This window comes from Paramormyrops kingsleyae, chromosome 16, assembly GCF_048594095.1.
Source record: "Paramormyrops kingsleyae isolate MSU_618 chromosome 16, PKINGS_0.4, whole genome shotgun sequence".
Lineage (NCBI taxonomy): Eukaryota > Metazoa > Chordata > Actinopteri > Osteoglossiformes > Mormyridae > Paramormyrops > Paramormyrops kingsleyae.
In genome coordinates this window covers 31773262-31799340 of record NC_132812.1, presented here as the reverse complement: position 1 = coordinate 31799340, position 26079 = coordinate 31773262, and the positions used below count along the sequence as shown (strand labels likewise).

The 26079-nt window shown below is 44.5% G+C and overlaps 1 protein-coding gene and 1 long non-coding RNA gene across 3 annotated transcripts in view; both read right to left on the bottom strand.

Moving 5' to 3' along the window:
* Nucleotides 1-26079, bottom strand: part of LOC111839459 (interleukin-1 receptor accessory protein-like 1) — a 260104-nt gene that overhangs the window by 80003 nt on the left and 154022 nt on the right. For both annotated transcript variants that reach the window (XM_072700472.1, XM_072700473.1), the window contains exon 6: nucleotides 5441-5515. In XM_072700472.1, the coding sequence (XP_072556573.1) occupies nucleotides 5441-5515 (75 nt within the window). The remainder of the gene's footprint in view (nucleotides 1-5440; nucleotides 5516-26079) is intronic.
* Nucleotides 9728-11401, bottom strand: LOC140578627 (uncharacterized). The gene is made up of 3 exons (XR_011982888.1): nucleotides 11169-11401; nucleotides 10260-10587; nucleotides 9728-9915 (listed from the first exon to the last, which is right to left on the bottom strand). It is a non-coding gene; the product is annotated as an uncharacterized lncRNA (long non-coding RNA).

Sequence of the window (26079 nt, the reverse complement as noted above, 5' to 3'; positions counted from 1 at the left end):
ATCGCGAATGAAAACTGAGGACAAAATCCATATGTATTACGAGAATTACATGATTAAATAACAAGAACATGAGAATACAGTATGGATACATGGATAATGGAACATTAAAATAGAATTATCAATTACACAATTCAGTGTATTTAGCCTTATAAGTCTAATGAGATCTAGGTTCCAGTTTACAAGCAAGTTCACATGAACCATTAAAAAGGTTAAAAACTATTTTGAAATATGTCCACAGAGATCTAACCTATGTTGATATGTCTCTAATCTCCAGGTGAACACAGCAACAAACAGCATTTTAAAATGGGACAAAGACAATTATGAAATTGTATTAAAGTCTTAATCCAGCTAATGATAAAAAATAGACATGCATGGTTGGTAATCCTGAAGTACCCTCCCAACCCATAATGTCATTCCACTGATGAATATCATTGATTGCCTCGCTCTCCCAAAGCCTTAGTCCCTGAGATTGTGCTTTCATTAGACAGAGTGATTATCAGTTTGACAGAACAGGAATGAGCTTTGATATCTAAAGAGGATCAGCTGTCTTATTTAGCAGAAGTTCCATATCCCTCATCCCTTTAAAACATGTGACCATACACCTTTAAAACATCTTTTTTAGTGTCCTTCCCATCTCCATAGGCTTGCCTTTGTGCAGGAAAAATAAACTGAGTCCTTCCTTATCTGCCTACACTTTATTTGAGGTCTTGGTCGTACATTTGTCCCTCAGGGCCCTATGTGGAGCTGTGTGCTTGCAAAAATCACTAGAAGATGTGGAGGTGGAGAAAGAAACCACCATTTAGTGCCTGAGACTGAGTCAGCAAGCGATTGTTCCGAATCTCTAAAGGTCAACTAGCTAGAGGAGATCTGGAGGTGGACAGAACCATGCACCACTCAGATGGAGCTGGGAGAGGAATCGCAAAAGAAAAGGATTTTCTGAGCCAACTATTGGGCAACACAGAAGCAGCAAGTGGACTAAGGACTGGGAACACGGCTCACTTAAACCCACTCTGATACAGAATTATATAGATACAGAGTTTGCATGATAAATGGAACCTGTCAGTTACTGCTCCACAGCATAGATGGGCTTGTGTGAGGGGAAACAGAACATGTGACATCATCTCCGTCCATCAGGAACCCCACCCATCCGACCTGCTTCCAAAAGTCATGCTATCATTTGCCATCCTCTCCACCTCACCAGCGGGAGATCTCCAAATATCTGCACTTTCATGCAAACAGCAATATTTCGTTCAGCTTTTGGCTGCATAAGGCGGGAAAAAATGAAATCTTTTGCCTGCTTCCTCTGTTCGGGATTCCCGCTGCTTCTTGGCATTTGAGATATTATATCCACTAGGGGGCAGGTGTCCAGATTTCAATTACTCTTGATGGGTGGGGGCCCGGAGGGGGATCCAACGCAGCACAGGCTTGAGCATCTAGTTGCAAATTAATTTGTGTTGAAATAGTTATATTTCCTTTGCTTCTGACTGAAATTATAATTGGATAAGTGGTTGAGAATAGTATCAGTCCTGGCACTGGATACGCTGCTGCTATGAACTCTGAGGCCACGTGGACCAGCCCAGTGGTGACAGTGATCTGCTATGAACTCTGAGGCCACTTGGACCAGCCCAGTGGTGACAGTGATCTGCTATGAACTCTGAGGCCACTTGGACTAGCCCAGTGGTGACAGTGATCTGCTATGAACTCTGAGGCCACTTGGACCAGCCCAGTGGTGACAGTGATCTGCTATGAACTCTGAGGCCACGTGGACCAGCCCAGTGGTGACAGTGATCTGCTATGAACTCTGAGGCCACGTGGACCAGCCCAGTGGTGACAGTGATCTGCTATGAACTCTGAGGCCACTTGGACCAGCCCAGTGGTGACAGTGATCTGCTATGAACTCTGAGGCCACTTGGACCAGCCCAGTGGTGACAGTGATCTGCTATGAACTCTGAGGCCACGTGGACCAGCCCAGTGGTGACAGTGATCTGCTATGAACTCTGAGGCCACTTGGACCAGCCCAGTGGTGACAGTGATCTGCTATGAACTCTGAGGCCACGTGGACCAGCCCAGTGGTGACAGGGATCTGCTATGAACTCTGAGGCCACGTGGACCAGCCCAGTGGTGACAGTGATCTGCTATGAACTCTGAGGCCACGTGGACCAGCCCAGTGGTGACAGTGATCTGCTATGAACTCTGAGGCCACGTGGACCAGCCCAGTGGTGACAGTGATCTGCTATGAACTCTGAGGCCACGTGGACCAGCCCAGTGGTGACAGTGATCTGCTATGAACTCTGAGGCCACGTGGACCAGCCCAGTGGTGACAGGGATCTGCTATGAACTCTGAGGCCACGTGGACCAGCCCAGTGGTGACAGGGATCTGCTATGAACTCTGAGGCCACGTGGACCAGCCCAGTGGTGACAGTGATCTGCTATGAACTCTGAAGCCACGTGGACCAGCCCAGTGGTGACAGGGATCTGCTATGAACTCTGAGGCCACGTGGACCAGCCCAGTGGTGACAGTGATCTGCTATGAACTCTGAGGCCACGTGGACCAGCCCAGTGGTGACAGTGATCTGCTATGAACTCTGAGGCCACGTGGACCAGCCCAGTGGTGACAGTGATCTGCTATGAACTCTGAGGCCACTTGGACCAGCCCAGTGGTGACAGTGATCTGCTATGAACTCTGAGGCCACGTGGACCAGCCCAGTGGTGACAGTGATCTGCTATGAACTCTGAGGCCACGTGGACCAGCCCAGTGGTGACAGGGATAGCGTCCTCCATACGTGGCCTGCTAATTGGAAATCACTGGCAAATTAAATCGCACAAGAAAATGGAGACAAAGCCGCCTCACTGCAAAATTTCAGCAATTTCGGTGCAACTTAGTTTTCAAATGGAAGTTCTTTACCTTTGTGCTGTGAAAAAAGTACAGGCCGTTCTTCCCGGCAACACCGTAAATTTTCCCTGTCTCTGCTTTGCAGGGGGATTTACGGTCACTCTCTTAGGTCCACACTGCTAATTTTTTAGGGAGATTATATTCACCACACAATAAGTCAATGCCAACCGCTTCGTGCAACATGTCTCTGCATAAGTATACACATATTAAAGGACAATGAACTGCAAACAAACCATGACCCAATTCTTATACATATTGCAATGGAAAACAATGTTTCTCTTTCTTACTGTGTTGAAAACCAACATTTTCAGTACATTCGAATACAGGACTTGACAAGAAAGTACTTTGATCTAAAACAAAGGCTCTGAAAAATCTAGAGCACAGGGTTCAGGAGACTCTGGCCTGAGATCTTCCGAACAGCATCGGTTATATGCACTGACGTGTCCACTGGCTGGACCCCATGCACCTACAGTACTAGACAAGCTACATATGTAATGAGGAAGAAAGACCTTTGGGAGGCTTTGAAACAGCGAGAGGTTTGAGTTACGAGTGTTTAGCAGATTTACAGTATCATATATGGTATCATATATACATTGTATACAAGACACACAGGAAGCAAAAACACTTTAGATTATTGTCGCCTGACAGGATGCCATAGTTCTAATCCCCGGAAGATTTTCAGCAGGCCGATCGCATGCCTCCTTTACCCTGCGTCTCTCGCCATTTTAATTGGTAACCAAAGACATTTTCGTTTTTTATATTTTACAATTGAAAAAATCGTAAGCTTTGCTTAGTCTAAAATACAGTAAATGTCACATGCTTTTTAAAAAAAAAAAAAAAAAAAAAAGTCACATGCTTTTGTGAAACATGCTTCATATGTCTGTCCACATTATTTAACTGGGTTAAATAAAAATATACATGATAATTAAAATTACACCATCTATTACAGGACTGAAAATGTGTTGAATAAAAACTGATAAAGTCTAGTTCACTTAATGGCAATAAGCCCTTCTGCCCTAAACCTGTCCTATAACTACTCTTCTTCTAATGTTTTATAAAACAGACAAAAATTATTTAAATTATTATTTAAATGCTTTGTGTTGTTTCAGGAACCTTATTAAATTGTAAACAACAAAGTCACAGATGAAATATCGATACTCGTAGCATTGTGTCTTTCAAAAGCATGTATAGGGGAATATTAACACCTGAGCTCTTAAATCAATCTTAAATCACTAGATTATGAGCAATATCATCTGAATAAAACCCTTCATAGAATCCTGCCTCAGTAATTACATGGTAAAAGGTCTGTGTGAGCCATCAGCAGGCTAATCTGTCAGCAACATAATCACACTATTAATGAATGAAGAGGAGATGAGGTTCTCCAAAGCACCACAATGGGATTATTGTAGACTGTCAGTCACAGGCTGCTCTTATTTCTCATCTCAACAGCTAGTACTGCCAGTCAAAACAGACACCAAAAAAGGGGAAAGTAAATGGGAGTCATGTCAGTGTGTAAACACAGCTCATTTATAAAGTGCTCTTGCTAAGCTTTTGTTAATTTTGTATTTGTTTCAGAGTTCAGCATTGGGAACAGCAAGCTGATGCTTTGTGAGTTTTTGCTGTTTGAGTTTCAGAAACTTCTTCCCCAGAAAACTGCATTCAGAACAAAGACAAAAAACAGGATCCAAACAAACTTTTTTCTGCACACAAACATAACATGGTACTTATATAAGCCTCATATGAACTACATTACAGAGATAATGGACAAGGGAACACCTTTTGGTTGAATATTGGGGGGGGGGGTTAAGGTTTCCACCTATTTTGTGAATATTTGGGGGGGAGTGTATTGGCCAGTTTGATTATTGTAGGGGGGGAGTTCTACAGCCCTTCATCCCCTCTGTAATTTAAGCCCATGATTAGGGGTGATGTGTGATTCTGCAGGTTAGGGCCACCTTTGATCGGAAGGTCGCTGGTTCAAATCCCATTACTGGGAGAGCCTTGTCAGTCCATCTCACTGAGCTGAGATGGGATTCGAATCCCAAACCCAGGAGACGACTGCGTATCCATTGAGGCACCCAACTGCGCATCCACTGAGGCACCCAACTGTGCATCCACTGAGGCACTAAACTGCACATCCACTGAGGCACCCAATAACATCCACTGAGGCACCCAACTGCACATCCACTGAGGCACCCAATAACATCCACTGAGGCACCCAACTGCACATCCACTGAGGCACCCAACTGCACATCCACTGAGGCACCCAATAACATCCACTGAGGCACCCAACTGCACATCCACTGAGGCACCCAATTCATATTTCTCAGAAACCACGTCTATCCATGCAAACTTAAACAAAGTACTTTTTTGAAAGCATCTTTGAAGAACTTGCACAGTGGAGCTAAAAAAAAGTACATTATTCCAGTATTTCCATCATAACCCCAAGTACAGACAAACTGCACAGGCGTCACATTCCCAGAATAATCCTGAAGTAACCTTAATAATTAGCGACAAGGAGCAAAGCAGAAAGAGAGGGTCCACACTTACCAATCTGCATCTCCATCACGCTCATTTTGTTTTCTGACGGAAACAGGATCTTAGGTGGCTGGTCTGTCAAAGGGGCTAAAAAAGCACACAGAGAAAAACATACTTCAGTTGGTTATTGCATACTAACAACACTCCTTTTAAAAATTCCAAAACCGGCCAGTCGTAACTGCGGTCCAGAACTAATGCAGTGCATTTGAGTATCAGTGATAAGTAGAAGAGGACTTGATTTTTTTCTCTTTCCTTAGCTGGAGTCGACGATACAGATTAATCAGAGGACTGGAAGGAGCCAGAAGTGCAGACTGAATACTGCTCTCAGCACAGGACTTACAGTTGTGAAAATGCTGTCCTTCATTTTACCATTTTCCATATCATGGCCAAATGCTGATTAATGCTCAGAGAAGATGAGACAAGACATAGTCGGTGTTGGGGAAGTTACTCACAAAAGTAAGTTCAGGTACAGAAAGTACAAATCCAGACCACGGCTTAGTTTCAACCAACCAGTTTAGTACTCTGTGACTGTGACTCTTTGCACTCGAATGGTTTGTTGAAACAAAACTATGGTCTGGATTTTTACTTTCTGGACCTGAACTTTCAATCTGTCTGTGATAGATTACTTCTGTTAGTAACTTCCCCAACACTTGCTGCAGTAAAAGGCAGTACGATACAGATACCTGGTTAAAGCCTACATTCTTCAAAGGTCTAGTTAAAAGTATCGGTTTTTTTTTTGAGAAAAAATATTGAGGATGGTTGGAAATTTATCGAAAGTTCTTAATTTGATTGCATGAGGACTGAGGGAGTTTAGGTTCCCAGTCACATATAATGTAACATATGATGAGGAAGCCTGACTTTAGGTCTCATCTCAAAAGAAACAGAAAATTGACTCGAATGGAGCTTTGGAAATTAACTCTTCAGTTGAGTTCCCAGTGTGACCTGAGTACCTCAAAAACACATGTAGGTTAGTTATGTAAAAACACCAAAGTTTTGCAGAATGAACACCAAAGTAAATGCTGCAAGGTAGCACAAGGGGGGGAGGGGCACCCTGCTGAGATTATGAAGTGCCCCCCAACTTTGCATGACAGCCATTTCACTAAAACTACACCATGGGGTTCAGACGTCAAAGTTATGGAGATGAAAAATTAGCCGCAGCAAAGCATTAGGATTAGATAATGTTTACTGCACTGAGTGCAAACAAAGTGGGCTGCAGAGATGCTTTGTCTTTAATCATGGTAAGTCCTCTAGACAGAAAACTGTCATAATTCCTTAAAGTGACATAATACATTTAGATTTGTGGTTATTTATCTTATTCAAAAAAAATCATCATGAGCAAGAACGTTCTTGTTTTTTTCTGCAGCTCCCTCCCAAGCACTAAAATGGTCAAAGTCATCTCTAGTAGCCGGCGGCAGAATATTTTGATGGAAACAGACAATTTGCAAAGTGTAGGTGCACTCAGTTAAAAAAAAAAAACCAAAGACTTCTAATGCATCCTGTTTAATTGTCAGCTCTCAGTGTTTCCCAGCAGCCTCACCTGATGAATTACACAAACAGCAACATATCCAGTGCTTCCAAAGTCCTTACAGAGAAGGACACAAGGCCAAAGGCAGTTCAGCACCATACTCTACTGAGATTATATGCAAATTAATAGCAAATTAATGATGACAGCGTTTGCTACTCTGCTGAAGCACCCTACTGTTTTTGTGATAGTCTTACTGAGGCTTAGTATTTTTATGTGTGTTCATTTGTTTTTTTGCTGTCACGGTTTAAAAAATTTTAATACGACCTGGTCTAGGGTCAGGCCGTAACACAGAGGCGAGTGACAATGTATGGCAAGAAATGAATCGGAGTGGTTTCCTTGGACGACCTGGAGTTCCGAATGTGCGATCAACGCTGAACGTCGGCGCAACTAATACAACCAAAAGTCATAAAAATTTATATTTAGGTAAATGAGAAAATGAGAGATACAATGATAAACATGAAGTCTTTTCAGGACTTTATTTTCTTCGCTTACGCAACATGGAATTGATTTCCGGGTTTCGGGGGAGTTCAGGTCACCACCACGTACTGCCTTGCTTGTATGTGACCTAACTGGAACATTTTTCCGTTTTTAGAAAAAGCAACATAGCCGCCCAAACATTAACAGGATGCAGTGGGTCTTTTTTTAAGAGCAGCGTCCCACTTCAGCACCTACACAAAACTCCAGACCTAATTAAAGCAGCTGCTAAAATAAACATAATCTACTCTTAAGGCAGCTTGTTATTATTAGCCCTTAATTAGTTATCTCCTTCCTGTTGTCATTACAGTACCTCTTACAGTATCACGATGGCTAATTAAAAGCAGTAAGACACAGCAGGCTTACTTATAGAGAAACTAGGAAACACATCATGAAGATTGTTAACTACTGTTCACTAATTATCAAAATTGCAATTAAATGGCAGTTTTTTGTTTCTGCATGACCTGAGGGTCTCATTGCTTCTCTGTCAGCCACATGGATGCAGAAGTCATCACTTAAAACTGCTTAAAATAAGAATCATTCTGCATCCTATATAACAGCAGTAATTCCTTTCTACGGATTCAGCCGGTTAGATTGTTAGAAGGAGGCCCGTTACTCTTTCTGTGCTGTAACCTTGGCATGTGTCCTCCTGTGGATGTGAAGACCAGACCTCTGGACTCTACCACTTACACTACATCTTTGCCAGCTACAGTGTAATTCATCTCAAGGGCCATCAGAACCTCCCGTGTCTAAGGACAACCTTGGCCAGAACTGACCGAATGAAATTAGAACCGGGTCCATTCATCTGGCAACTCGGGCCGATTTGCTTTCTAATTAATATCTTAGGGATTTTAAAAAGCAATCTCTGTGTTAATTAATGGTGATCTGCGGCTGTAATTTCGACCAAGGTCCAGTCAGTGCTGGGGGGCACAGAAAGTGATTTCTCTGTCCACTTGACACCAGGGTCAAGGCTACCTATGCTCAGCTGTTCACAGCTGAAAGGTTAGTAGGAGAAGTCTTGTTGTGGGTCCTGTTTCCCCTCCTGATTTAGGATCTGGCTGGCAGTTCAGTGAGCAATAACCCCTTTGTGTCTTGACAAGGATTTATTTAACAGCATTGGCTGAAATCCTGACAGGTGCCCTCTGGGGGGGGGGGGGGTCATTCCTCTTCATGGTGCATAGGGGGTCTCTGAGGGAGGCCTGGGTCTATTGTCCGGGCCAGGAACCAAAGCCTGCTGAAGACTCAGGTGGTCGAGCATATTCAGACAGACCTCTGGCATGTGAACACGACCTCTGACCACGCCAAATGTGGAACATACGGAGAACTTGGCATGACTGTAGAAGCCCTTTAACTGAGTATCTCCATGTTTTCCCATCTTGGGTATGGATTGGAATCCTGAACTAAGCGTTTAGTTGACTTTGAATCATTACGCAGACCACCCGTGCTATTAAGTGGGGAAAAATCTTAACAGACCATCCATTTCACAGCACAGAAGGCAACCACAGCACAACATTAAAAACAACTAAACCTGGTTAGCCACTTAGACAAGAATCAACATCAACAGACTGATTAGCTTCTCACTAACTGAAAGGTAAATGTCAACTCATGCAGAAGAATTAAATAAAGAATCTTTGCTCAAAAGATTTAATGTTTTCCAGTATACAGAAAACAGCACACTTATTTCTGGCTAACCACCCAATATTACCAGGTTCACTGGGTCAACTCAATATTAGATCCAGTGGTGCTGCTTGAGATTTTGGGCCCGATGAAACCATATCATATTGGGCCTCCAACCCAGACCAATCCAATTATATTCTAAGTTTTGTAAAGCTGCAGGAATCATCTTAACCCCCCCCCCCCCCACACACACCCCCCCGGCCACCCCGATTAGACTCAAGTGAAACCAACCATGTGATTTTAATGATTTATAAAGTTTGATTCAAAAGAGGACACCCAGGAACAACAGCTGAACCAAAGATCTTTGAGGCATAATGATTCTTCGTTAAACACAGCGGAGGTTCAACATAATCATTCTGTTCCGTTTCCTTGCTGAAGTGTGTCTCTATGAGGCCATAGGACTTTAACCCCAAATTAGAACATCCTACGACTTCAGGAGTGTCTTAAAAAAAGAACATTAGATAACAGCATGTGTGATTATCGTCAGCCTCCCAGGTGTGTGTGCTCTAATTATATGGTGCCATTTCCCCAGCTTGTATGACCTTTCGCAGTTTAGAATCCACAAATTGTCTTTCTTTGTTCCCAGATTCGCTCCCTCTCTTCTCTCACTGTGTCATCCTCAGGCTCCTCTCTGCTCAGGTTGAGCCCAGCTTCTCACTGCAGCCCACTGGCAGCCCAGCTTCTCACTGCATCCCACTGGCAGCCCAGCTTCTCACTGCAGCCCACTGGCAGCCCAGCTTCTCACTGCAGCCCACTGGCTTTGATATCTGCTGGCGATTTTACTCTGTCAGCGCCTGCATCTGCTTCCCTCCTTTACAGAAATCAATCACAGCCTCAGTCAATTTTAAAGATGGACACTTATGAACTTGCCTATTCATTAATGGTCATCTTATGATTGCACACAAAGACAACGCTGCGGTAAGAGTTTAATGAGTTTCCTTGGCTAATGACTTCATTTCGATTTTGTTTCGATAATTACATAAACATAATTGCTGCAGTTCAGTAATTTGCGCACAAACTTGCACACACATGCATGATCACAGACATGCAAGTGAATAGAGAAACAGACATGTTGGTACACACACAAACACACACACACACACACACACACACACACACACACACACTCCATACAGAGCTGAAGAGCATGCTTACTGTGGCCCGCCTTACTGTGAAAGAACGCCCCCTAGAGTCAGTTCCATGGAATGTCAAGCATTGTTATAACTGATGTGACAGTCTGCACCTCCTCTCTGTCTCAGCAAACCTGCATAATGATCAGTGTGTCATAGCTGAAGCTGTATGAGGAAAAAAAAACAATGAAGGTCTCTGATTCCTGAAATCACGTAATTATGGGTAGCCAGAGGAGCACAAACACCAGGCCCCCCAAACCAACGGCCCTACATCTTACCCCTGTACAACATCTGTATGACAGCTGGGCTCTCATCCATGCTCTGTCTCAAGTAAGAATAAAATGACTGAACACCTTAGGGGGACAATTAAAATGTAAGGGTGAAAACTTAGTATTGCATGAATGCATCGATTCCATTAAACAGATTTTGAAAATGAGTTAAAAGCAGGCGTGGCTCTATAGTGGGGGGGTCTGGCCCATCCAATCATAAGCATGACCCACCCTGGGGCCTTCCGATCTCCCCCTGGTCCCTTTAGATCATTCTTTAACCCACCCAACATTTCAAAGGCTTGGTCAAAGGTGCTGTTGAGAGCTGTAACTACTTTAAGTTCCAAGTGACAAAGGCAGACATTCTACTGATGTGTTTTATTATGAGCCGAGTTGATGTGACCATGTTTTACTCCCTATGCCTTGGGACCATTTCATGACTTCTGTCTACTTTGGTCATTATGGTGAAGTGCTGTCTGATGTCCCATTTCAGGTTTACCACAGCTTATGAGCTCCATGTGGAAGACTAATCACCATCAGGGTCTCAAGAGGGTGGTTCTTTAACGAATGTCAGAGATGAGCCTGGTAGAAAATTGCTCTCCCAAAGGCAACTGTGCGTCGCAGGAAACATGCCAAGGCTAATCCTTATCCCTCAATGAGCACTGTACCTTTCAAAGGCTCCCGGCAAAGCACTGGTCTCCTTCCAGTCAGGAGCAGCAATGTAAGAGAATGGTATCCTCTATCAGAATATAATTGGGTCCCATAGGTTTTGAGAGTATGCAACGGGGGCAGGCCCTGCATTGAGGAAACATCAGGATAGAAAGCTGGAGTAAAGAAACCAGCTATTTTTCCCGACTTACTCAACTAGCCATTAGTTTCCAGCCTGGTGTACCAGTGCTTAAAAAGGACAGCGATGTTTAGAAGAGCTGAATCATTCGTATCATTTCAGAATATGCACTTAAATACCTGGAATGGAGGAGTTCACATATTTTTACATGACAAGGCACTGATATATCGACAAGCTGTGCCCAGATGCAATCAGATTCAGATGCTGAGCTTGTTTGCAAAGTTGTGAGCTCCTCCTCCCTTTATTAGATGCTGTAGCTGGAGAACAGATTCTTGTCCATGTTCACACCGGTGACCTGAATTTGGGAAACCAGGCAACTGTTTCCAGGCTAAAGAGACTGAAAAAGGTCTGACTGTCAACCAGCCCAACTTTTACAGAAGTGAGACAGTCATGGAGGCAGAGAGTTACGTGTTATTCATCGGAAAATGATGACATCCTCCCCAGTTAATGATATGCTTCAAGTCAAATGATTACATCCCACAACCCTGTTCTGTGTCCCATCCTGACTGTAGATCAGGGGCAGCCAACCCAGACCCTGGAGTGCCAATATCCAGCAGGATTTCCACACTTGGTCTCTGAAGAACCACTGTCCGGCCAAGGGCATAACTTTGGGTAGAACATTTGGGGGCTGAGGTCTCCACCCATTCAAGGGGGCCCTGGGGGTTGTATTGGATGGTTTTGATTATTTAATTTACACCCCTGTCTCAGGCAGATAGTAACTCATCAAGTAGGGTGGAAAAACCTGATGGATACTGGCACCCCAGGAAGAGGGCTGCCTACCCTTGCTGTAGAAAATGTTGCACATTCTTAACGATTCGAGGCCTTTTATTTTTTCCCACAATCCCTGAGCTGAGGCTTTAGCTGAAGCTGAAAGAATTAGGTTACCTTGTGTGCGAGTGAAGAACATACAGAAATTCCTCTCCATTATGAGGGCAGTGTGTTACATTCAAATATTCGTAGAAGGTTCTGGAACATCACCCTCATTAGCCTCAAACAGCTGCTGAATCGTAAGCTCAGTCTCCTCATGTTATTCCAGTGCACTCTTTAGCAGAAATCCCTCCTTCATTTTGTGAGGGATGAACAATGTTAGAATCTAAATGCCAAGCGAGCTCGATAGGCCGAATGGCCTCCTCTCGTTTGTATACTGTAGTTCTTATGTTCTAAAACTATGGTCTACTACTGTATGTAGGATGATCAAAGGATGATCAAAGACACCATTAAATACTGTTATGGAATGCTGTTAATCTTATTATTAAATACTATTTTTAATTAGTCTCCTTCCAAGCCTTAAAAACTTGCAGAATTGCTAATATTAAATTTGTCAGCTCAGAAACCAAAAGCAAAAATAAATGGGCAAAACAAAAGGGAACATGAAAACAAGGGCTCATGGGAAATCCACATATCAGCACTAACCGTGAATGCACATGAATGCGGGATGGGGACTCAAGTAAAGCCTCGCATTTCCTTTTATTTCTGCTACCACATCTCTGGAGCGGAAACTGATTGCAGCCAGAAAACTGCAGCATAATCACCTTCAATGAGCATCAAAGTTATCTTAATTTGCAAAAGGACACAAATGCTTTCAAACACCTTTACTCTGATGATTTTTTAGGACAAACCTGAATTCTGTAGGTAGATTTCTGAAATTCCTAAGAATTTGGTAGCCTTACTTAAAGGTAACTTGACAAATTTAAACAGCACTGAAATTATTTGTTAGGTTTATATGTAGCTTAACTGGTAGGCCTGTGTCTAATGCAAGGCTCAGCCATAACATCCCTGTGTATAATGCAAGGCTCAGCCATAACATCCCTGTGTATAATGCAAGGCTGAGCCATAACATCCATGTGTATAATGCAAGGCTGAGCCATAACATCCCTGTGTATAATGCAAGGCTGAGCCATAACATCCCTGTGTATAATGCAAGGCTCAGCCATAACATCCATGTGTATAATGCAAGGCTCAGCCATAACATCCCTGTGTATAATGCAAGGCTCAGCCATAACATCCATGTGTATAATGCAAGGCTCAGCCATAACATCCCTGTGTATAATTCAAGGCTCAGCCATAACATCCCTGTGTATAATGCAAGGCTCAGCCATAACATCCATGTGTATAATGCAAGGCTCAGCCATAACATCCCTGTGTATAATGCAAGGCTCAGCCATAACATCCCTGTGTATAATGCAAGGCTCAGCCATAACATCCATGTGTATAATGCAAGGCTCAGCCATAACATCCCTGTGTATAATGCAAGGCTCAGCCATAACATCCCTGTGTATAATGCAAGGCTCAGCCATAACATCCATGTGTATAATGCAAGGCTCAGCCATAACATCCCTGTGTATAATGCAAGGCTCAGCCATAACATCCATGTGTATAATGCAAGGCTCAGCCATAACATCCCTGTGTATAATGCAAGGCTCAGCCATAACATCCATGTGTATAATGCAAGGCTCAGCCATAACATCCCTGTGTATAATGCAAGGCTCAGCCATAACATCCATGTGTATAATTCAAGGCTCAGCCATAACATCCCTGTGTATAATGCAAGGCTCAGCCATAACATCCCTGTGTATAATGCAAGGCTCAGCCATTGGGCGTAACATCAATTCATGTCTGCCTATCCAGAACACACAATCACACACTATGGGCAATTTAGAGACAGTAATTCACCTAAGCAAAGGATTTTGGGTTGTGAGAGGAAACCAGGAAACCAGAGCAAACTCACGCAATCATGAAAACTCCAAAGATTTACAGTAGGGGCTCAATGACCATGCACACCACTCTGACAGATACAGAATATATATAAATTCATAGATAGATAGATCAATGGTCTCCAACCTGAGAGCTATGTTTAGAAAGAAAATGTGATGGGGGTGGGGGGGGGTGGCATGGACATAATTTCAAGGGGGGTTAGGGAGGTCATGACCCCCCCAATAATCAGATCCAGCCAATATAACCCCCCCCAATAATCATGTTTCCCCCGTAATGGGTGGAGACCTCGACCCCCCCAATGTTCCAGTCAAAGTTACGCCCTTGCGGGGTGGTCTATTTTGTCGACTGATGATGGGGGGGGGGGGGGTGCCTGATGATTGCGGAGTTGGAAGTTGCATTGTGATCAATTCGAAATATTAACCACTGAGATTAGATAGATAGATAGATAGATAGATAGATGGATAAACTGTGATACAAGCCAACAATATGGGTCTAGCAAGTTACAGCAGTACAGCTTATGTTTTCCAGTATGATGTCCAGCTCTTAAACCATGCGGAGGCACAATGCTGTGTTCCGCCTTTGTTGAAGCTTGAAATGATGTCGTCCCCGAACTGTCCGCCGAAGGTCAAAGATGATGGAACCATTGAGTTCTGAGGCTGCGTTTTGATGCACCACTGACCTGAGGGATGGATGGTGTGGGCTGTGTTCAGGGTGTGATACTTCCTATGGCCCCGCCTGCACTCGCTGCCAGAGACAAAGCAGGTCCCCCTGCAAAGCACTCTCCGTATCAAAGGCCCCTTCGAGGGAACGGCGAATAATGAACGCAAATCTGCTTAATTAAAAAGCCAACCTGTCGCTGCCACACACGATTATGCTTCCGCACTCGTAATGGAGGTGTTTGAATATTCATGTGCCTGAACAGCATGAGCAGGAAGGATGCAACTGTCTCAGATCTGGCTTCCCTCATGTCATGTGAGCCGGTGTGGGGGCTGGACATCCATGAGAGCAGCGTCCTGACGCCGCTGCTGCTCTCTAGGTCTCTCTGCAAAGCCTCCTGACGCCGCCGCTGCTCTCTAGGCCTCTCTGCAAAGCCTCCTGACGCCGCCGCTGCTCTCTAGGTCTCTCTGCAAAGCCTCCTGACGCCGCCGCTGCTCTCTAGGCCTCTCTGCAAAGCCTCCTGACGCCGCCGCTGCTCTCTAGGTCTCTCTGCAAAGCCTCCTGACGCCGCCGCTGCTCTCTAGGCCTCTCTGCAAAGCCTCCTGACGCCGCCGCTGCTCTCTAGGTCTCTCTGCAAAGCCTCCTGACGCCGCCGCTGCTCTCTAGGTCTCTCTGCAAAGCCTCCTGACGCCGCTGCTCTCTAGGTCTCTCTGCAAAGCCTCTCTCCCAGTTGTGGTGGGTCAGGGGATCACACTGTCCCCTTAGCATCATGATGGATATTTTACAGCATTTTCCATTTTAAAGCCCCAAGATTAAATGCAGCTATGCTCAACGCAAAGCTGAAAACTAATGCTAACTCACGCAATTACAATAACACTTTGTCATTAAAAGTGCACCTGTGTAAAGCAGGAACATTAATGCATCTTCAGACCAGGGAGGTTCAAGCTAACTTTTGATGATAAAAGACATATTTTAATGTTAAGTACATAGTATCACTCAGATGATACACTTTCTCTCCCTTTATTGCAATGTCTTCTATATAAACTTAATTAACTCCCAATTGCAAGCATGATTTACTTCCAGGAGATCATTACACTACTGTTTTTTTCCTAATTATCCACCTCACTGATGAAGCCCTTAAACATTGTGCTGGGGCCCATCTAAGTTCCTCTGGTCTTAGAGTCCTCCAGGGAAGTCCTGGAGACTGCATGAGGAACCTGCTTAATAAACCTGCATAATTCTTTTTCAGAGTATTTTGCCCTGACGCCTGCACATTTCCTAAAACTGCAGGAGAGACCTTATTATCTGCAACATATTATAAGTTCTGGGCAATTTTAAGAAACGTTTAGGCGATGCTGAATTATCTGATGTAGAAAAAGGGCTGCAATTTTAATACAGTAGCCTATGAACTTCATTGTTAAGAAAAACGAAATTATATTACATGTGAGCTTTGAGAAATACTACATCACATTCTTTTCATGCTTGGGGGCTCCAGTAAATGTAAATTCTAATTACTGACGACACTGGAACTGCTAATGCCTAGAAACACTCTCGCAGTGCTGCTATAAATAGATCATAAAACATGTTGACTGCATTAATGTGATGATTTAAAAAAAAATCCAACAAAGGTTGTTTATATCACTCTGGGCAGACAGATCCATGTGACATGCAAATGGGGGAGTAAATCTGAACTGAAAGTGGAGCCTAATCTGATGGTTCTTTTCGTTCGTTGAATGTTCTTATCATGCATTCTAGCCTTTCAATAGGCTTACAGTATTATGTTCTTGCTTTGCTCAAAGTTGTTGTGTAGTTGTCTTGTAGTTGTCGTGTAGTTGTTGTGTAGTGGTCGTGTACTTGTTGTGTATTTGTCGTGTAGTTGTTGTGTAGTTGTCGTGTAGTTGTTGTGTATTTCCTGTTCCAGTTCCCCACTTACGCCTAGTTGACTCCTTGACAGCCAAATGTTTGTAATGTGCTATTTGCCTCACTTGTACGGTGCTTTTGGACAAAAGCGTCTGCTAGATATGTAAATGTAACCGGTGGGGGAGAATGAATGAATGATCAGTGCAAAGGAAAATTCCGGGTGGCCCCTCCATCCTGCTGCCTTGAGGAGAAATATCTGGATGACAGAACTGCAACATTTAAAGAATTCTTGCAGACATATTTAGGTATAAAAGGCAGTAATGAAGCAATTATTAATGATATAATGAAGCATTTTGGCAACATTCACATTTATAATTAGAACAATAATATATATTGAATCAATACCACATTATAATTATTAACTAGATTAGCATGTAATCTATATAAACATGTCTATTTAACAGACGCTTCTATCCAAAGTGATAAACAATTGAGAAAGTGGGGGCAGTCAGTTCCTGGAGTAATTGGGGGTTAAGGGCTTTGCTCAAGGGTCCAAAGGTAAGATCACTCTGCCAACTCTCAAATTTGAATGAGCGACCTTCTGTTCACAAGTACAGAGTCCGAACCCACTGGGTCACAAACCACCCACCCCTGAGACGTGTCCAGTCAGGGCGTGTAATTCAGTGCCGTACAGCTATAGACTGTAGTGTTCCACTGGGGCTGAAATCACACATGTTCCAAAGCTACTTGTCATACCTCAAAAATCTACTAAGGGTATTCAAGGATACTATTTACAGGACATGCATTTGGTAATGTATGAACACGTACATACTTTTCTGTATGAGTGGCAGGATAATTAGTGTGAGCTGACAAGCGTGGCCAAACTGCACCACGTGATTGCATGCTGTGCTGCGCGTCATCATGCATCAAGACAGAAGGAACAATATGCAAGGGGGGGTCACGCTGGATAGGCGTAAAACTTGCATTCTTTACATTTAAACTTTATACATTCTTTGTATAGCTTGGAGAAACAGAGTTGAAGAAAAGTATTCCAAATCGGAACATAATTGCTATAACGGATCTTCTGCAGCTCTCCTTCAGGACCAGAGGTGTGGAACAGCGGGGGATGCGGCAGACGGGTAGGCTGGGACAGAGCAGCACTGGGCCTGCTGGGAGACATTACCCACAAGCCCACTGTCACCTGTTGCAATCCGCAGGGGGGCCAATGCGGAAGCAGCAAGAGCTCAAGCCGAGCCAGAAAGTGCCAACCTACCCCCCCCCCCTCTCTCTCTCTCTCTCTCTATCTCTATCTCTTTCACCCTGTCCTGCTCTTCCTTTTTCACACCCTTCCTCACCCTTTCCAGTGGCCGGCCACCACAAGGCTAATTGCTGAACCTCACATGACAGAAGTGTGCACGTCAAGCATCTAACATGTCAGACCTTGGACAGAAATAGCAACAGAGATGCAAAGAAATAGCAGAACTGGAAAAAAAATAAAGCAATTTTCTTCCCACATTTCTATTTCATACGCTACAAGCAGGAGTCAGAAGGGCCTGAGACACGTCTCAGGCCTGCAGGAAAGAACTCAGAACCTGAACTGCAAAAATGGGACAGGCTTCCAGCAGAGGTGCTGTAAAAAGAGCAGACTCTGTAACGCAACACCTCTGCGAATACGTTAGCACCCCACTTCACGTCGATTTTGTTTGCGCTGCTCACGTTTATTCTGATTCGCATAAATATAAAATCAGAAGTGATCGTATACAATATCAAATTGGATTCCTTACAGAAAACAGGCTTCCAATATAGTGGAAGAGAGAGGACAGTGACCCGCTTCCATGGTGCTGAAGTACGGAGAGTCCACAGGTGGAATCTGCTTCTCGTACCTAATTATCCCCAAACTTTTTCTTCTGATCTTCTCAACTGATGCGTGCTGCCATTTTTAAAACGGGTTTTACAGGTTGTTCCTTTGAATGTGATTACATCACCTCATCAAGGCAGAAAGTGCAGCAGAGAATCTGCTGGTGTTTCCATCTGCATTCAGGGATGCACAGAAGAACAACACATACTGTAACTGTGGAGATCAGTCCATCCATTTTCTATACAGGGTTACACAGGCCCTGAGCCTAGCCCAGAAGCTATGGCTATAAGGAAGGGAATTACCTAGAATGGGATGCCAACCCATCACACATTCATCATTCACACTTAGGGATAATTAGGCAACTCCACTTCAATTCAGTATGTCATTGGAGAACACAGGGGAAACCCCATGATAAAACGGGGAAAATATACACATTTCACACACGGAGCCGTGGTGGAGACTTGATCCCTGGTTCCAGAGGTGTGAAGCAATCATGTGCCACCCCCCGACCCCCGCAACCTCATTTCTGTGGATGCAAACTTATTTTTTCCCAATTATTCTAATTTATTTCTCCATATTTAGTTCATATTTGTCCGCATCTGTTTAGAGGGTCCACTGGAAAATGGGAACCACTGAACTACAATAGATGTAGCAAAGTCCCATAGATGGCGACACTGGGTCTCATCACTGCGATCACTGAGCTGCATCCCAAATTGGGTGAGCGGGCTGCTGTGGCCGTCCGGGAGTCTGCCGTAAGCTCCGGAGGGGGTGTCCACCAATTCAGCTGGGCTACAGGACTCTGTGTAGCAGCCCACACACCCTGAGGCATGTGACCCAACACGCAGGCTGGATCTGGACTGCAGCTTACACTCCCGATATCTAATCTTAAAAAAAACAGCCATTCCAGTTACATCCTCCCACAGACCGATAGGAGCGCACACAACCTTGTTCTTGGAATAAATTACCCAGCAGGCACCGGTCTCGGCAAAAGTGGGGCCAGCCCAGTGTTGGTGTGACTGCTCGTTTGTGAGAGAAAGGACTGGACAACGGCCACTGTGAAGCAGCTGCAATCCGAAAATGAATAAAAGAGGGCCCTCCATTAGTGCCGTTACGTCACGTCACATTCAGGATGTGCTTGGTGAAGCCTCTCGCTTACAAGGTTAAGGCACTTCAGCGAGGGCTCAGAAATGGATGTAAACCCCGATGTCATGGGGGTGGCATTTTATCTGTCAAAAAAAAGTGTGCATAAATTAAGGATCCCAAGCACATGATTGGACAAAGCGGTCCAGCAGGTACTGAAATGAAAATGAAACGATGCTGTACTTGCTCAAATATGGTGGAATCCTATTATTTTTTTGCATATCCCATCTTGGTCTTCTTTGAGACACACACACATGGGGGGGGGGGGGGTGATTCTAGGTGCCTCTTTTTGATAATGGTGGGAAATTCACCTGAGCAACAGCCTGGTAGAGATGTGACAATTTTGCGAAGGGCAGGGCTTGAACTGGCAATCTTCTGGTGAGAAGCACGGAGGCCTAACCCAACCCAGCAAGCCACATGCCGTCCCCAGTGAGCCACCATTGTGGTGGAGCTGGAATTTACCCAGGAACCATGTCGTATGTCTAACAGTCCAATGAGGTGCTGCTGCTGCAGTAATATCTGGCCCTAACAAACCTTTGACGTTACTAATTACGAAGCTTCTGCTGATTATTTTCCGATATCCCGTAACTGTACAATCACAAATGTACGTAGGCAATATAAATTCTTTGCCACTGAATAAAAGGAAAAAAGAAGGAAAATTAAACCTTTCATATTTTTGTTTGTGAAAGTGGATGTTCTAAAAAAATCTTGTGGGGCCTTTAGCGGTCAGAGGAAACACAGTCGCACTTTGCTAATTTGAGGCCATTCTGTTTCATGTTGCCTGGTTTATAAGGATACAGCACATTCTGGAAAAGAGCATGGCATGTTGCACTGCTGTCAGTTCCACAATGAACTTGTTGTTACTCAAGGAAGAATGAAAATCAAAAATAAAACTCTTTGCAATCATGACACAAACCAAGTACTGATAGGTGTTACTTGAAAGCCATGAAGAATGTCTTCAGTACATACAGTATTCTCCATAACATATTCTGCAATTTATATCAAAATCTGTTTATTAAATTACCAGTTCATCCTTCGACAACATATATGGTAAATAAAGTATCATGTCTGGCCTTATTCAGGCTTAAGGCATGTAAGGGCAATCTCAATTCCCAGCATTGCGGGATTAAACAAATTACAGTCGCATTGTGCTGACCTTCTCCATGTAATGGCAATTATTCCTCCCATGAGGGGCATCAGTACAGCGTGGCCTCAAGTTGCGTCTAATACGTCACACACACACACACACACACACACGTTTGTATTCATATCTTTGTGGGGACCATCTATTAATTTCTACGGGAAAACCCCTAATCCTAACTATGATAATCCTAACCTCTACCAAGCCCTAACCTTAACGATAAGTAACCAAGCAAAATAAAAGACATTTGGCTATTTTTGTTGTATTTCGAGTACCTGAACAATGTTCTCCCCAGGTAAAAAGTAACAGGTTTTTACCACATTGTGGGGACATTTGAAGGGGACAGGTACTATAGATGAAAGAGAGGAAGACAGAGACAAAATAAAGTGAAAGAGGGAGAAAATAAGATCAGGTGTGTTCACAGACAAACAAATAAACACTGTATGTTTAAACATTTTGGCAGCAGAAATAAACAAAGACTAAAAACAAAAGGAAAGTTCACATTCCCACACCCGTCACTGAGGGACACCAGTGTCTTCAGATCCAACATAATAATGATGTTTTATTTAAACATCACCTTAATGATAACCAAGGATGTTTTGCAAAGTCAAAACAAGAACAAAACAGATCACATGACAGCGTACAACTATATAAAACAGCATATATGCACACAGGGGTATAGGTACACAGGGTAAATGACATCAAAAGACAAAACATGGAATGAGATAGAAAGCAAAACACATTGAGGTAATGTGAAAACAACAGCTGCAGAGAGAAAGGTAACACTCTGAGAAAATATGTGATTTTAGCAGGGAAAAGATAGTTAAAACAGATGAGACAACCCTTGGTTGCTCAGAGGAAGTGCATAAATGTATAAATTACAGTGCACACGGGTACCACTTCCTTTTATTTTCCCCAGCTAATCCTGTTGGAAGATGTGCTTGTTTTCATACATCATAAACCTCGTTATGCAGCTGGATGCATCATACAGATGTTGGAACCACTGCTTGACGAGATAGTACCTCCTCAAAGGTTCAACTTATTTCTGAACTCTGGCTGACACATTGGGTTGTGTTGCATGGCTGTTAGGGAGTACTGTTTAGCGATCCATGAGGACTGAATGCCTTTTTGCTCATATTTATATGCCTGTCTGGCAGTATATCTCATCTCTACAGGGGTGTAAGTGCACAGAGCACATTTAATGCATTTACAAACATTTTACAGAGCCCCCGCTGGGGAACACCACCAGGTTCTGTCGGAAATGAAATAATCTCCCGTTTTTAATTACGCATTATTGATAATGACATCAGGGTGCTAAATCACCCTGGTCCAAAAGCAGCGCATTTCGAGGCCAGGTGGTAAGCTTCTTAATACCGGTCTGCTCTTCCTAATGAAAGACAGGAAGAGGACTGTCATGTGACCTGTGTAGAAACTGAAAATGGATGATAAAGTGGAAGTGAGATGAAGTGCGTTCCATCACACATCACACAGGGAAACGCTGAGGCTCTGGTTTCAAGTATATTCCTTATCCATCTATCTTTTATAATGACATATCCAATACAGGGTCTCTATGCACACACTCACTCACAATTTAGACACATGGAGGTTCACCTGAAGTACCTGTTTTTGAACTGTCGGAAGGAAGCTCACCTAAACACGAGGAGATTCCTGGATGTAAAAGGCCTCTGTGCTAACCATAACACCCCCACAATATACATTCTGTTAAAATCACTGAAGTATTACATATATTTTTTTTGTTTTATATCAGAGAGTTCACACAGACCGAAGAGAGAGACAGACAGACATACACACACAGACCGAGGAGAGAGACAGACAGACAGACACACACAGACCGAAGAGAGAGACAGACAGACACACAGACACACACAGACCAAGGAGAGAGACAGACAGACACAAAGATACACACAGACCAAGGAGAGAGACAGACATACACACACAGACCGAGGAGAGAGACAGACATACACACACAGACCGAGGAGAGAGACAGACAGACACACACACACAGACCGAGGAGAGAGACAGACAGACAGACACACACAGACCGAGGAGAGAGACAGACAGACATACACACACAGACTGAGGAGAGAGACAGACAGACATACACATACAGACCGAGGAGAGAGACAGACATACACACACAGACCGAGGAGAGAGACAGACATACACACACAGACCGAGGAGAGAGACAGACAGACAGACACACACAGACCGAGGAGAGAGACAGACAGACAGACACACACAGACCGAGGAGAGAGACAGACAGACATACACACACAGACCGAGGAGAGAGACAGACAGACATACACACACAGACTGAGGAGAGAGACAGACAGACATACACACACAGACTGAGGAGAGAGACAGACATACACACACAGACCGAGGAGAGAGACAGACATACACACACAGACCGAGGAGAGAGACAGACAGACACACACACACAGACCGAGGAGAGAGACAGACAGACAGACACACACAGACCGAGGAGAGAAACAGACAGATATACACACACAGACTGAGGAGAGAGACAGACAGACATACACACACAGACCGAGGAGAGAGACAGACAGACATACACACACAGACTGAGGAGAGAGACAGACAGACAGACACACACAGACTGAGGAGAGAGACAGACAGACAGACACACACAGACTGAGGAGAGAGACAGACAGACAGACACACACAGACTGAGGAGAGAGACAGACACAAGGACAGAGAGCGCGAGCGATCAGGTGTTTATGTCAGTGCAGGCTGTTGGCCGCCTGAGGAGCAGGCAGCTGTCCATTCCCCAGCACCATGGACACTGAGCTGCCTGACTCTTTACCCAGTTACATCTGTTTCAGCGGAAATATCCATCATCTCTCAGCAGCAGAAGCTGGTCCATAGATACCTGACCCACGATCGTGCTTCTGTAGGTTTGGTTAGACGTCCGCATTCCCCCACAGCTGGTTAGAATAAAGACCAGGTGGCCATTAAATGCGAATTCTCTTCCCTCCGCATCCACACCTGCACCGCACTGCGACCATGACAGAGAGCCATTACACTCCTACTGGGAAAATCTACTTTGTGATACTGGCGATTCATGGTTACGGTTCTGGCCAAGCAGCTGAGGTAATCAGAGAGCACTTTGCTCTAGGGTAAAACAACTGCGTCCCCACCTGTGTAGCAGACCGGCTCCGATTCACCGAGACGTTTGTAACCCAAGGAGAGCTGGTCTGATTTTTATTTTCAAAAAGCATCGGAAAAAAGCATGTAGCACTATGCCTTCATACTTCCAGGACTAAAGCCCTTCTCTTAAATCTGAGTGTGGTCAGCACATCCTCCCCATGCTGTCCTACTGGTACTGCTGTCCTACTGGTACTACTGTCCTACTGGTACTAGGTGATCCATCTGCGTTTCAGCCCCCCATAGTCGCGTGAACTGGTGCCTCCAAATTTTCCAATTGTGTGAATGTGTGAGTCTTGAACCCTGGATTCCTGAAGCTATTGTGTTTGCTTTTGGGAGCTGGTGTGTGGCTCTGTACCTGGGACTGGAGGGTCACCCAGGGCTGGCAAACTGATGCCACCATTGTACCCCTGAGCAAGGCCCTTAACTTCAAACTGGTCCCGGGACACTGGGTGCTGGGGGACCCTATGCTGAGACCCCCAAACCTCCTCTACAGTATGTGAGTCCCACAGGGAAAAGGAGAGCATAGGCATAAAGAGAATATCTATGGGCATCATTATTATATTCATAACATTTGTTTTGAAAATATGTCCATGCATAGTCCTTTTTAAAGCAGATTCATAGAAAAAAACACAGACACACAAAGATGAGTGTGTGATAGAGAGATAGATACAGTAGATAAAGTGCATACAGGTATTGTGTTTCAGTAAATTCCCACAGTAAATTCTCACAACAGACCCTACGGGTTCTCAGAAGGCCGATCCGTTCTCTTTTTTTTCCAGGAGAAAATGCACTTTGCTTGTTCTGCTTATTGGAGCCTTAAGAGGCTGTCATGTTACCGGCAGAACGATGACCCTTGAAAACCACAAATCAACCTGCAATTATAACTTCACCGGGGCCCAGTCGGCAGGCAGCCGGAACCCCCAGCGACAGACTCTGCCGGAGACACTGTAGAAAGCAATTATTCCACCCTGAAAGCAGACAGAAGCAAAAACAACATTTTTCTTCCTCTGACACCGTTTTTGGTCCAAAGCTGCCAATCGCAGTTCTCCGTAAATAACTCATGGTGTACGAGGCAGAAAACGAGCCCCGAGTAACTGTTTAGTACACCATCTTAATTTACACCATAATCCCGCTCTCCCGTCCCTTACAGAAAATCCGTCACGGCTGAGAGGCTCCTGAAAGCAAAGGGTTATCTGTCCATCTTTTTTTTGTCTCAAGTCTTTTTATTGTATTTTCATATAAACAAACAAACATACAACAACCCGCATCCCACCCAATCCCATCGCACTACGGTAATATATAACAAATAATAATGAGATTAAAAAGGTAATAACATAAATTCACAGCAGATTAGCAGCAGCCAGATTTCTGTCCATCTTGAGTTGGGTTCAGGACACAGGCCAGCAGAAGTTAAACAGAGCAGTTAGACATGATCCAGCACCATGCGACAACAGGCCAACAGATCATCGGCGTCAGCTAAGTCATGATGGCGCGGAGAAAATCTCAACATGCTCTCGTCTGAAACGCGTTACACGCCAAAGGCTGGAGCCCTGCAGAAACGCGTTACACTACAAAGGCTGGAGCCCTGCAGAAACGTGTTACACGCCAAAGGCTGAAGCCCTGCAGAGACGCGTTACACGCCAAAGGCTGAAGCCCTGCAGAGACGCGTTACACGCCAAAGGCTGAAGCCCTGCAGAGACGCGTTACACGCCAAAGGCTGAAGCCCTGCAGAAACGCGTTACACGCCAAAGGCTGAAGCCCTGCAGAGACGCGTTACACGCCAAAGGCTGAAGCCCTGCAGGAAACACGTTACGCATCAAAGGCTGAAGCCCTGCAGAGACGCGTTACACGCCAAAGGCTGAAGCCCTGCAGGAAACACGTTACGCATCAAAGGCTGAAGCCCTGCAGAGACGCGTTACACGCCAAAGGCTGAAGCCCTGCAGAAACGCGTTACACGCCAAAGGCTGAAGCCCTGCAGAGACGCGTTACACGCCAAAGGCTGAAGCCCTGCAGGAAACACGTTACGCATCAAAGGCTGAAGCCCTGCAGAGACGCGTTACACGCCAAAGGCTGAAGCCCTGCAGTGACGCGTTACACGCCAAAGGCTGAAGCCCTGCAGAGACGCGTTACACGCCAAAGGCTGAAGCCCTGCAGGAAACACGTTACACG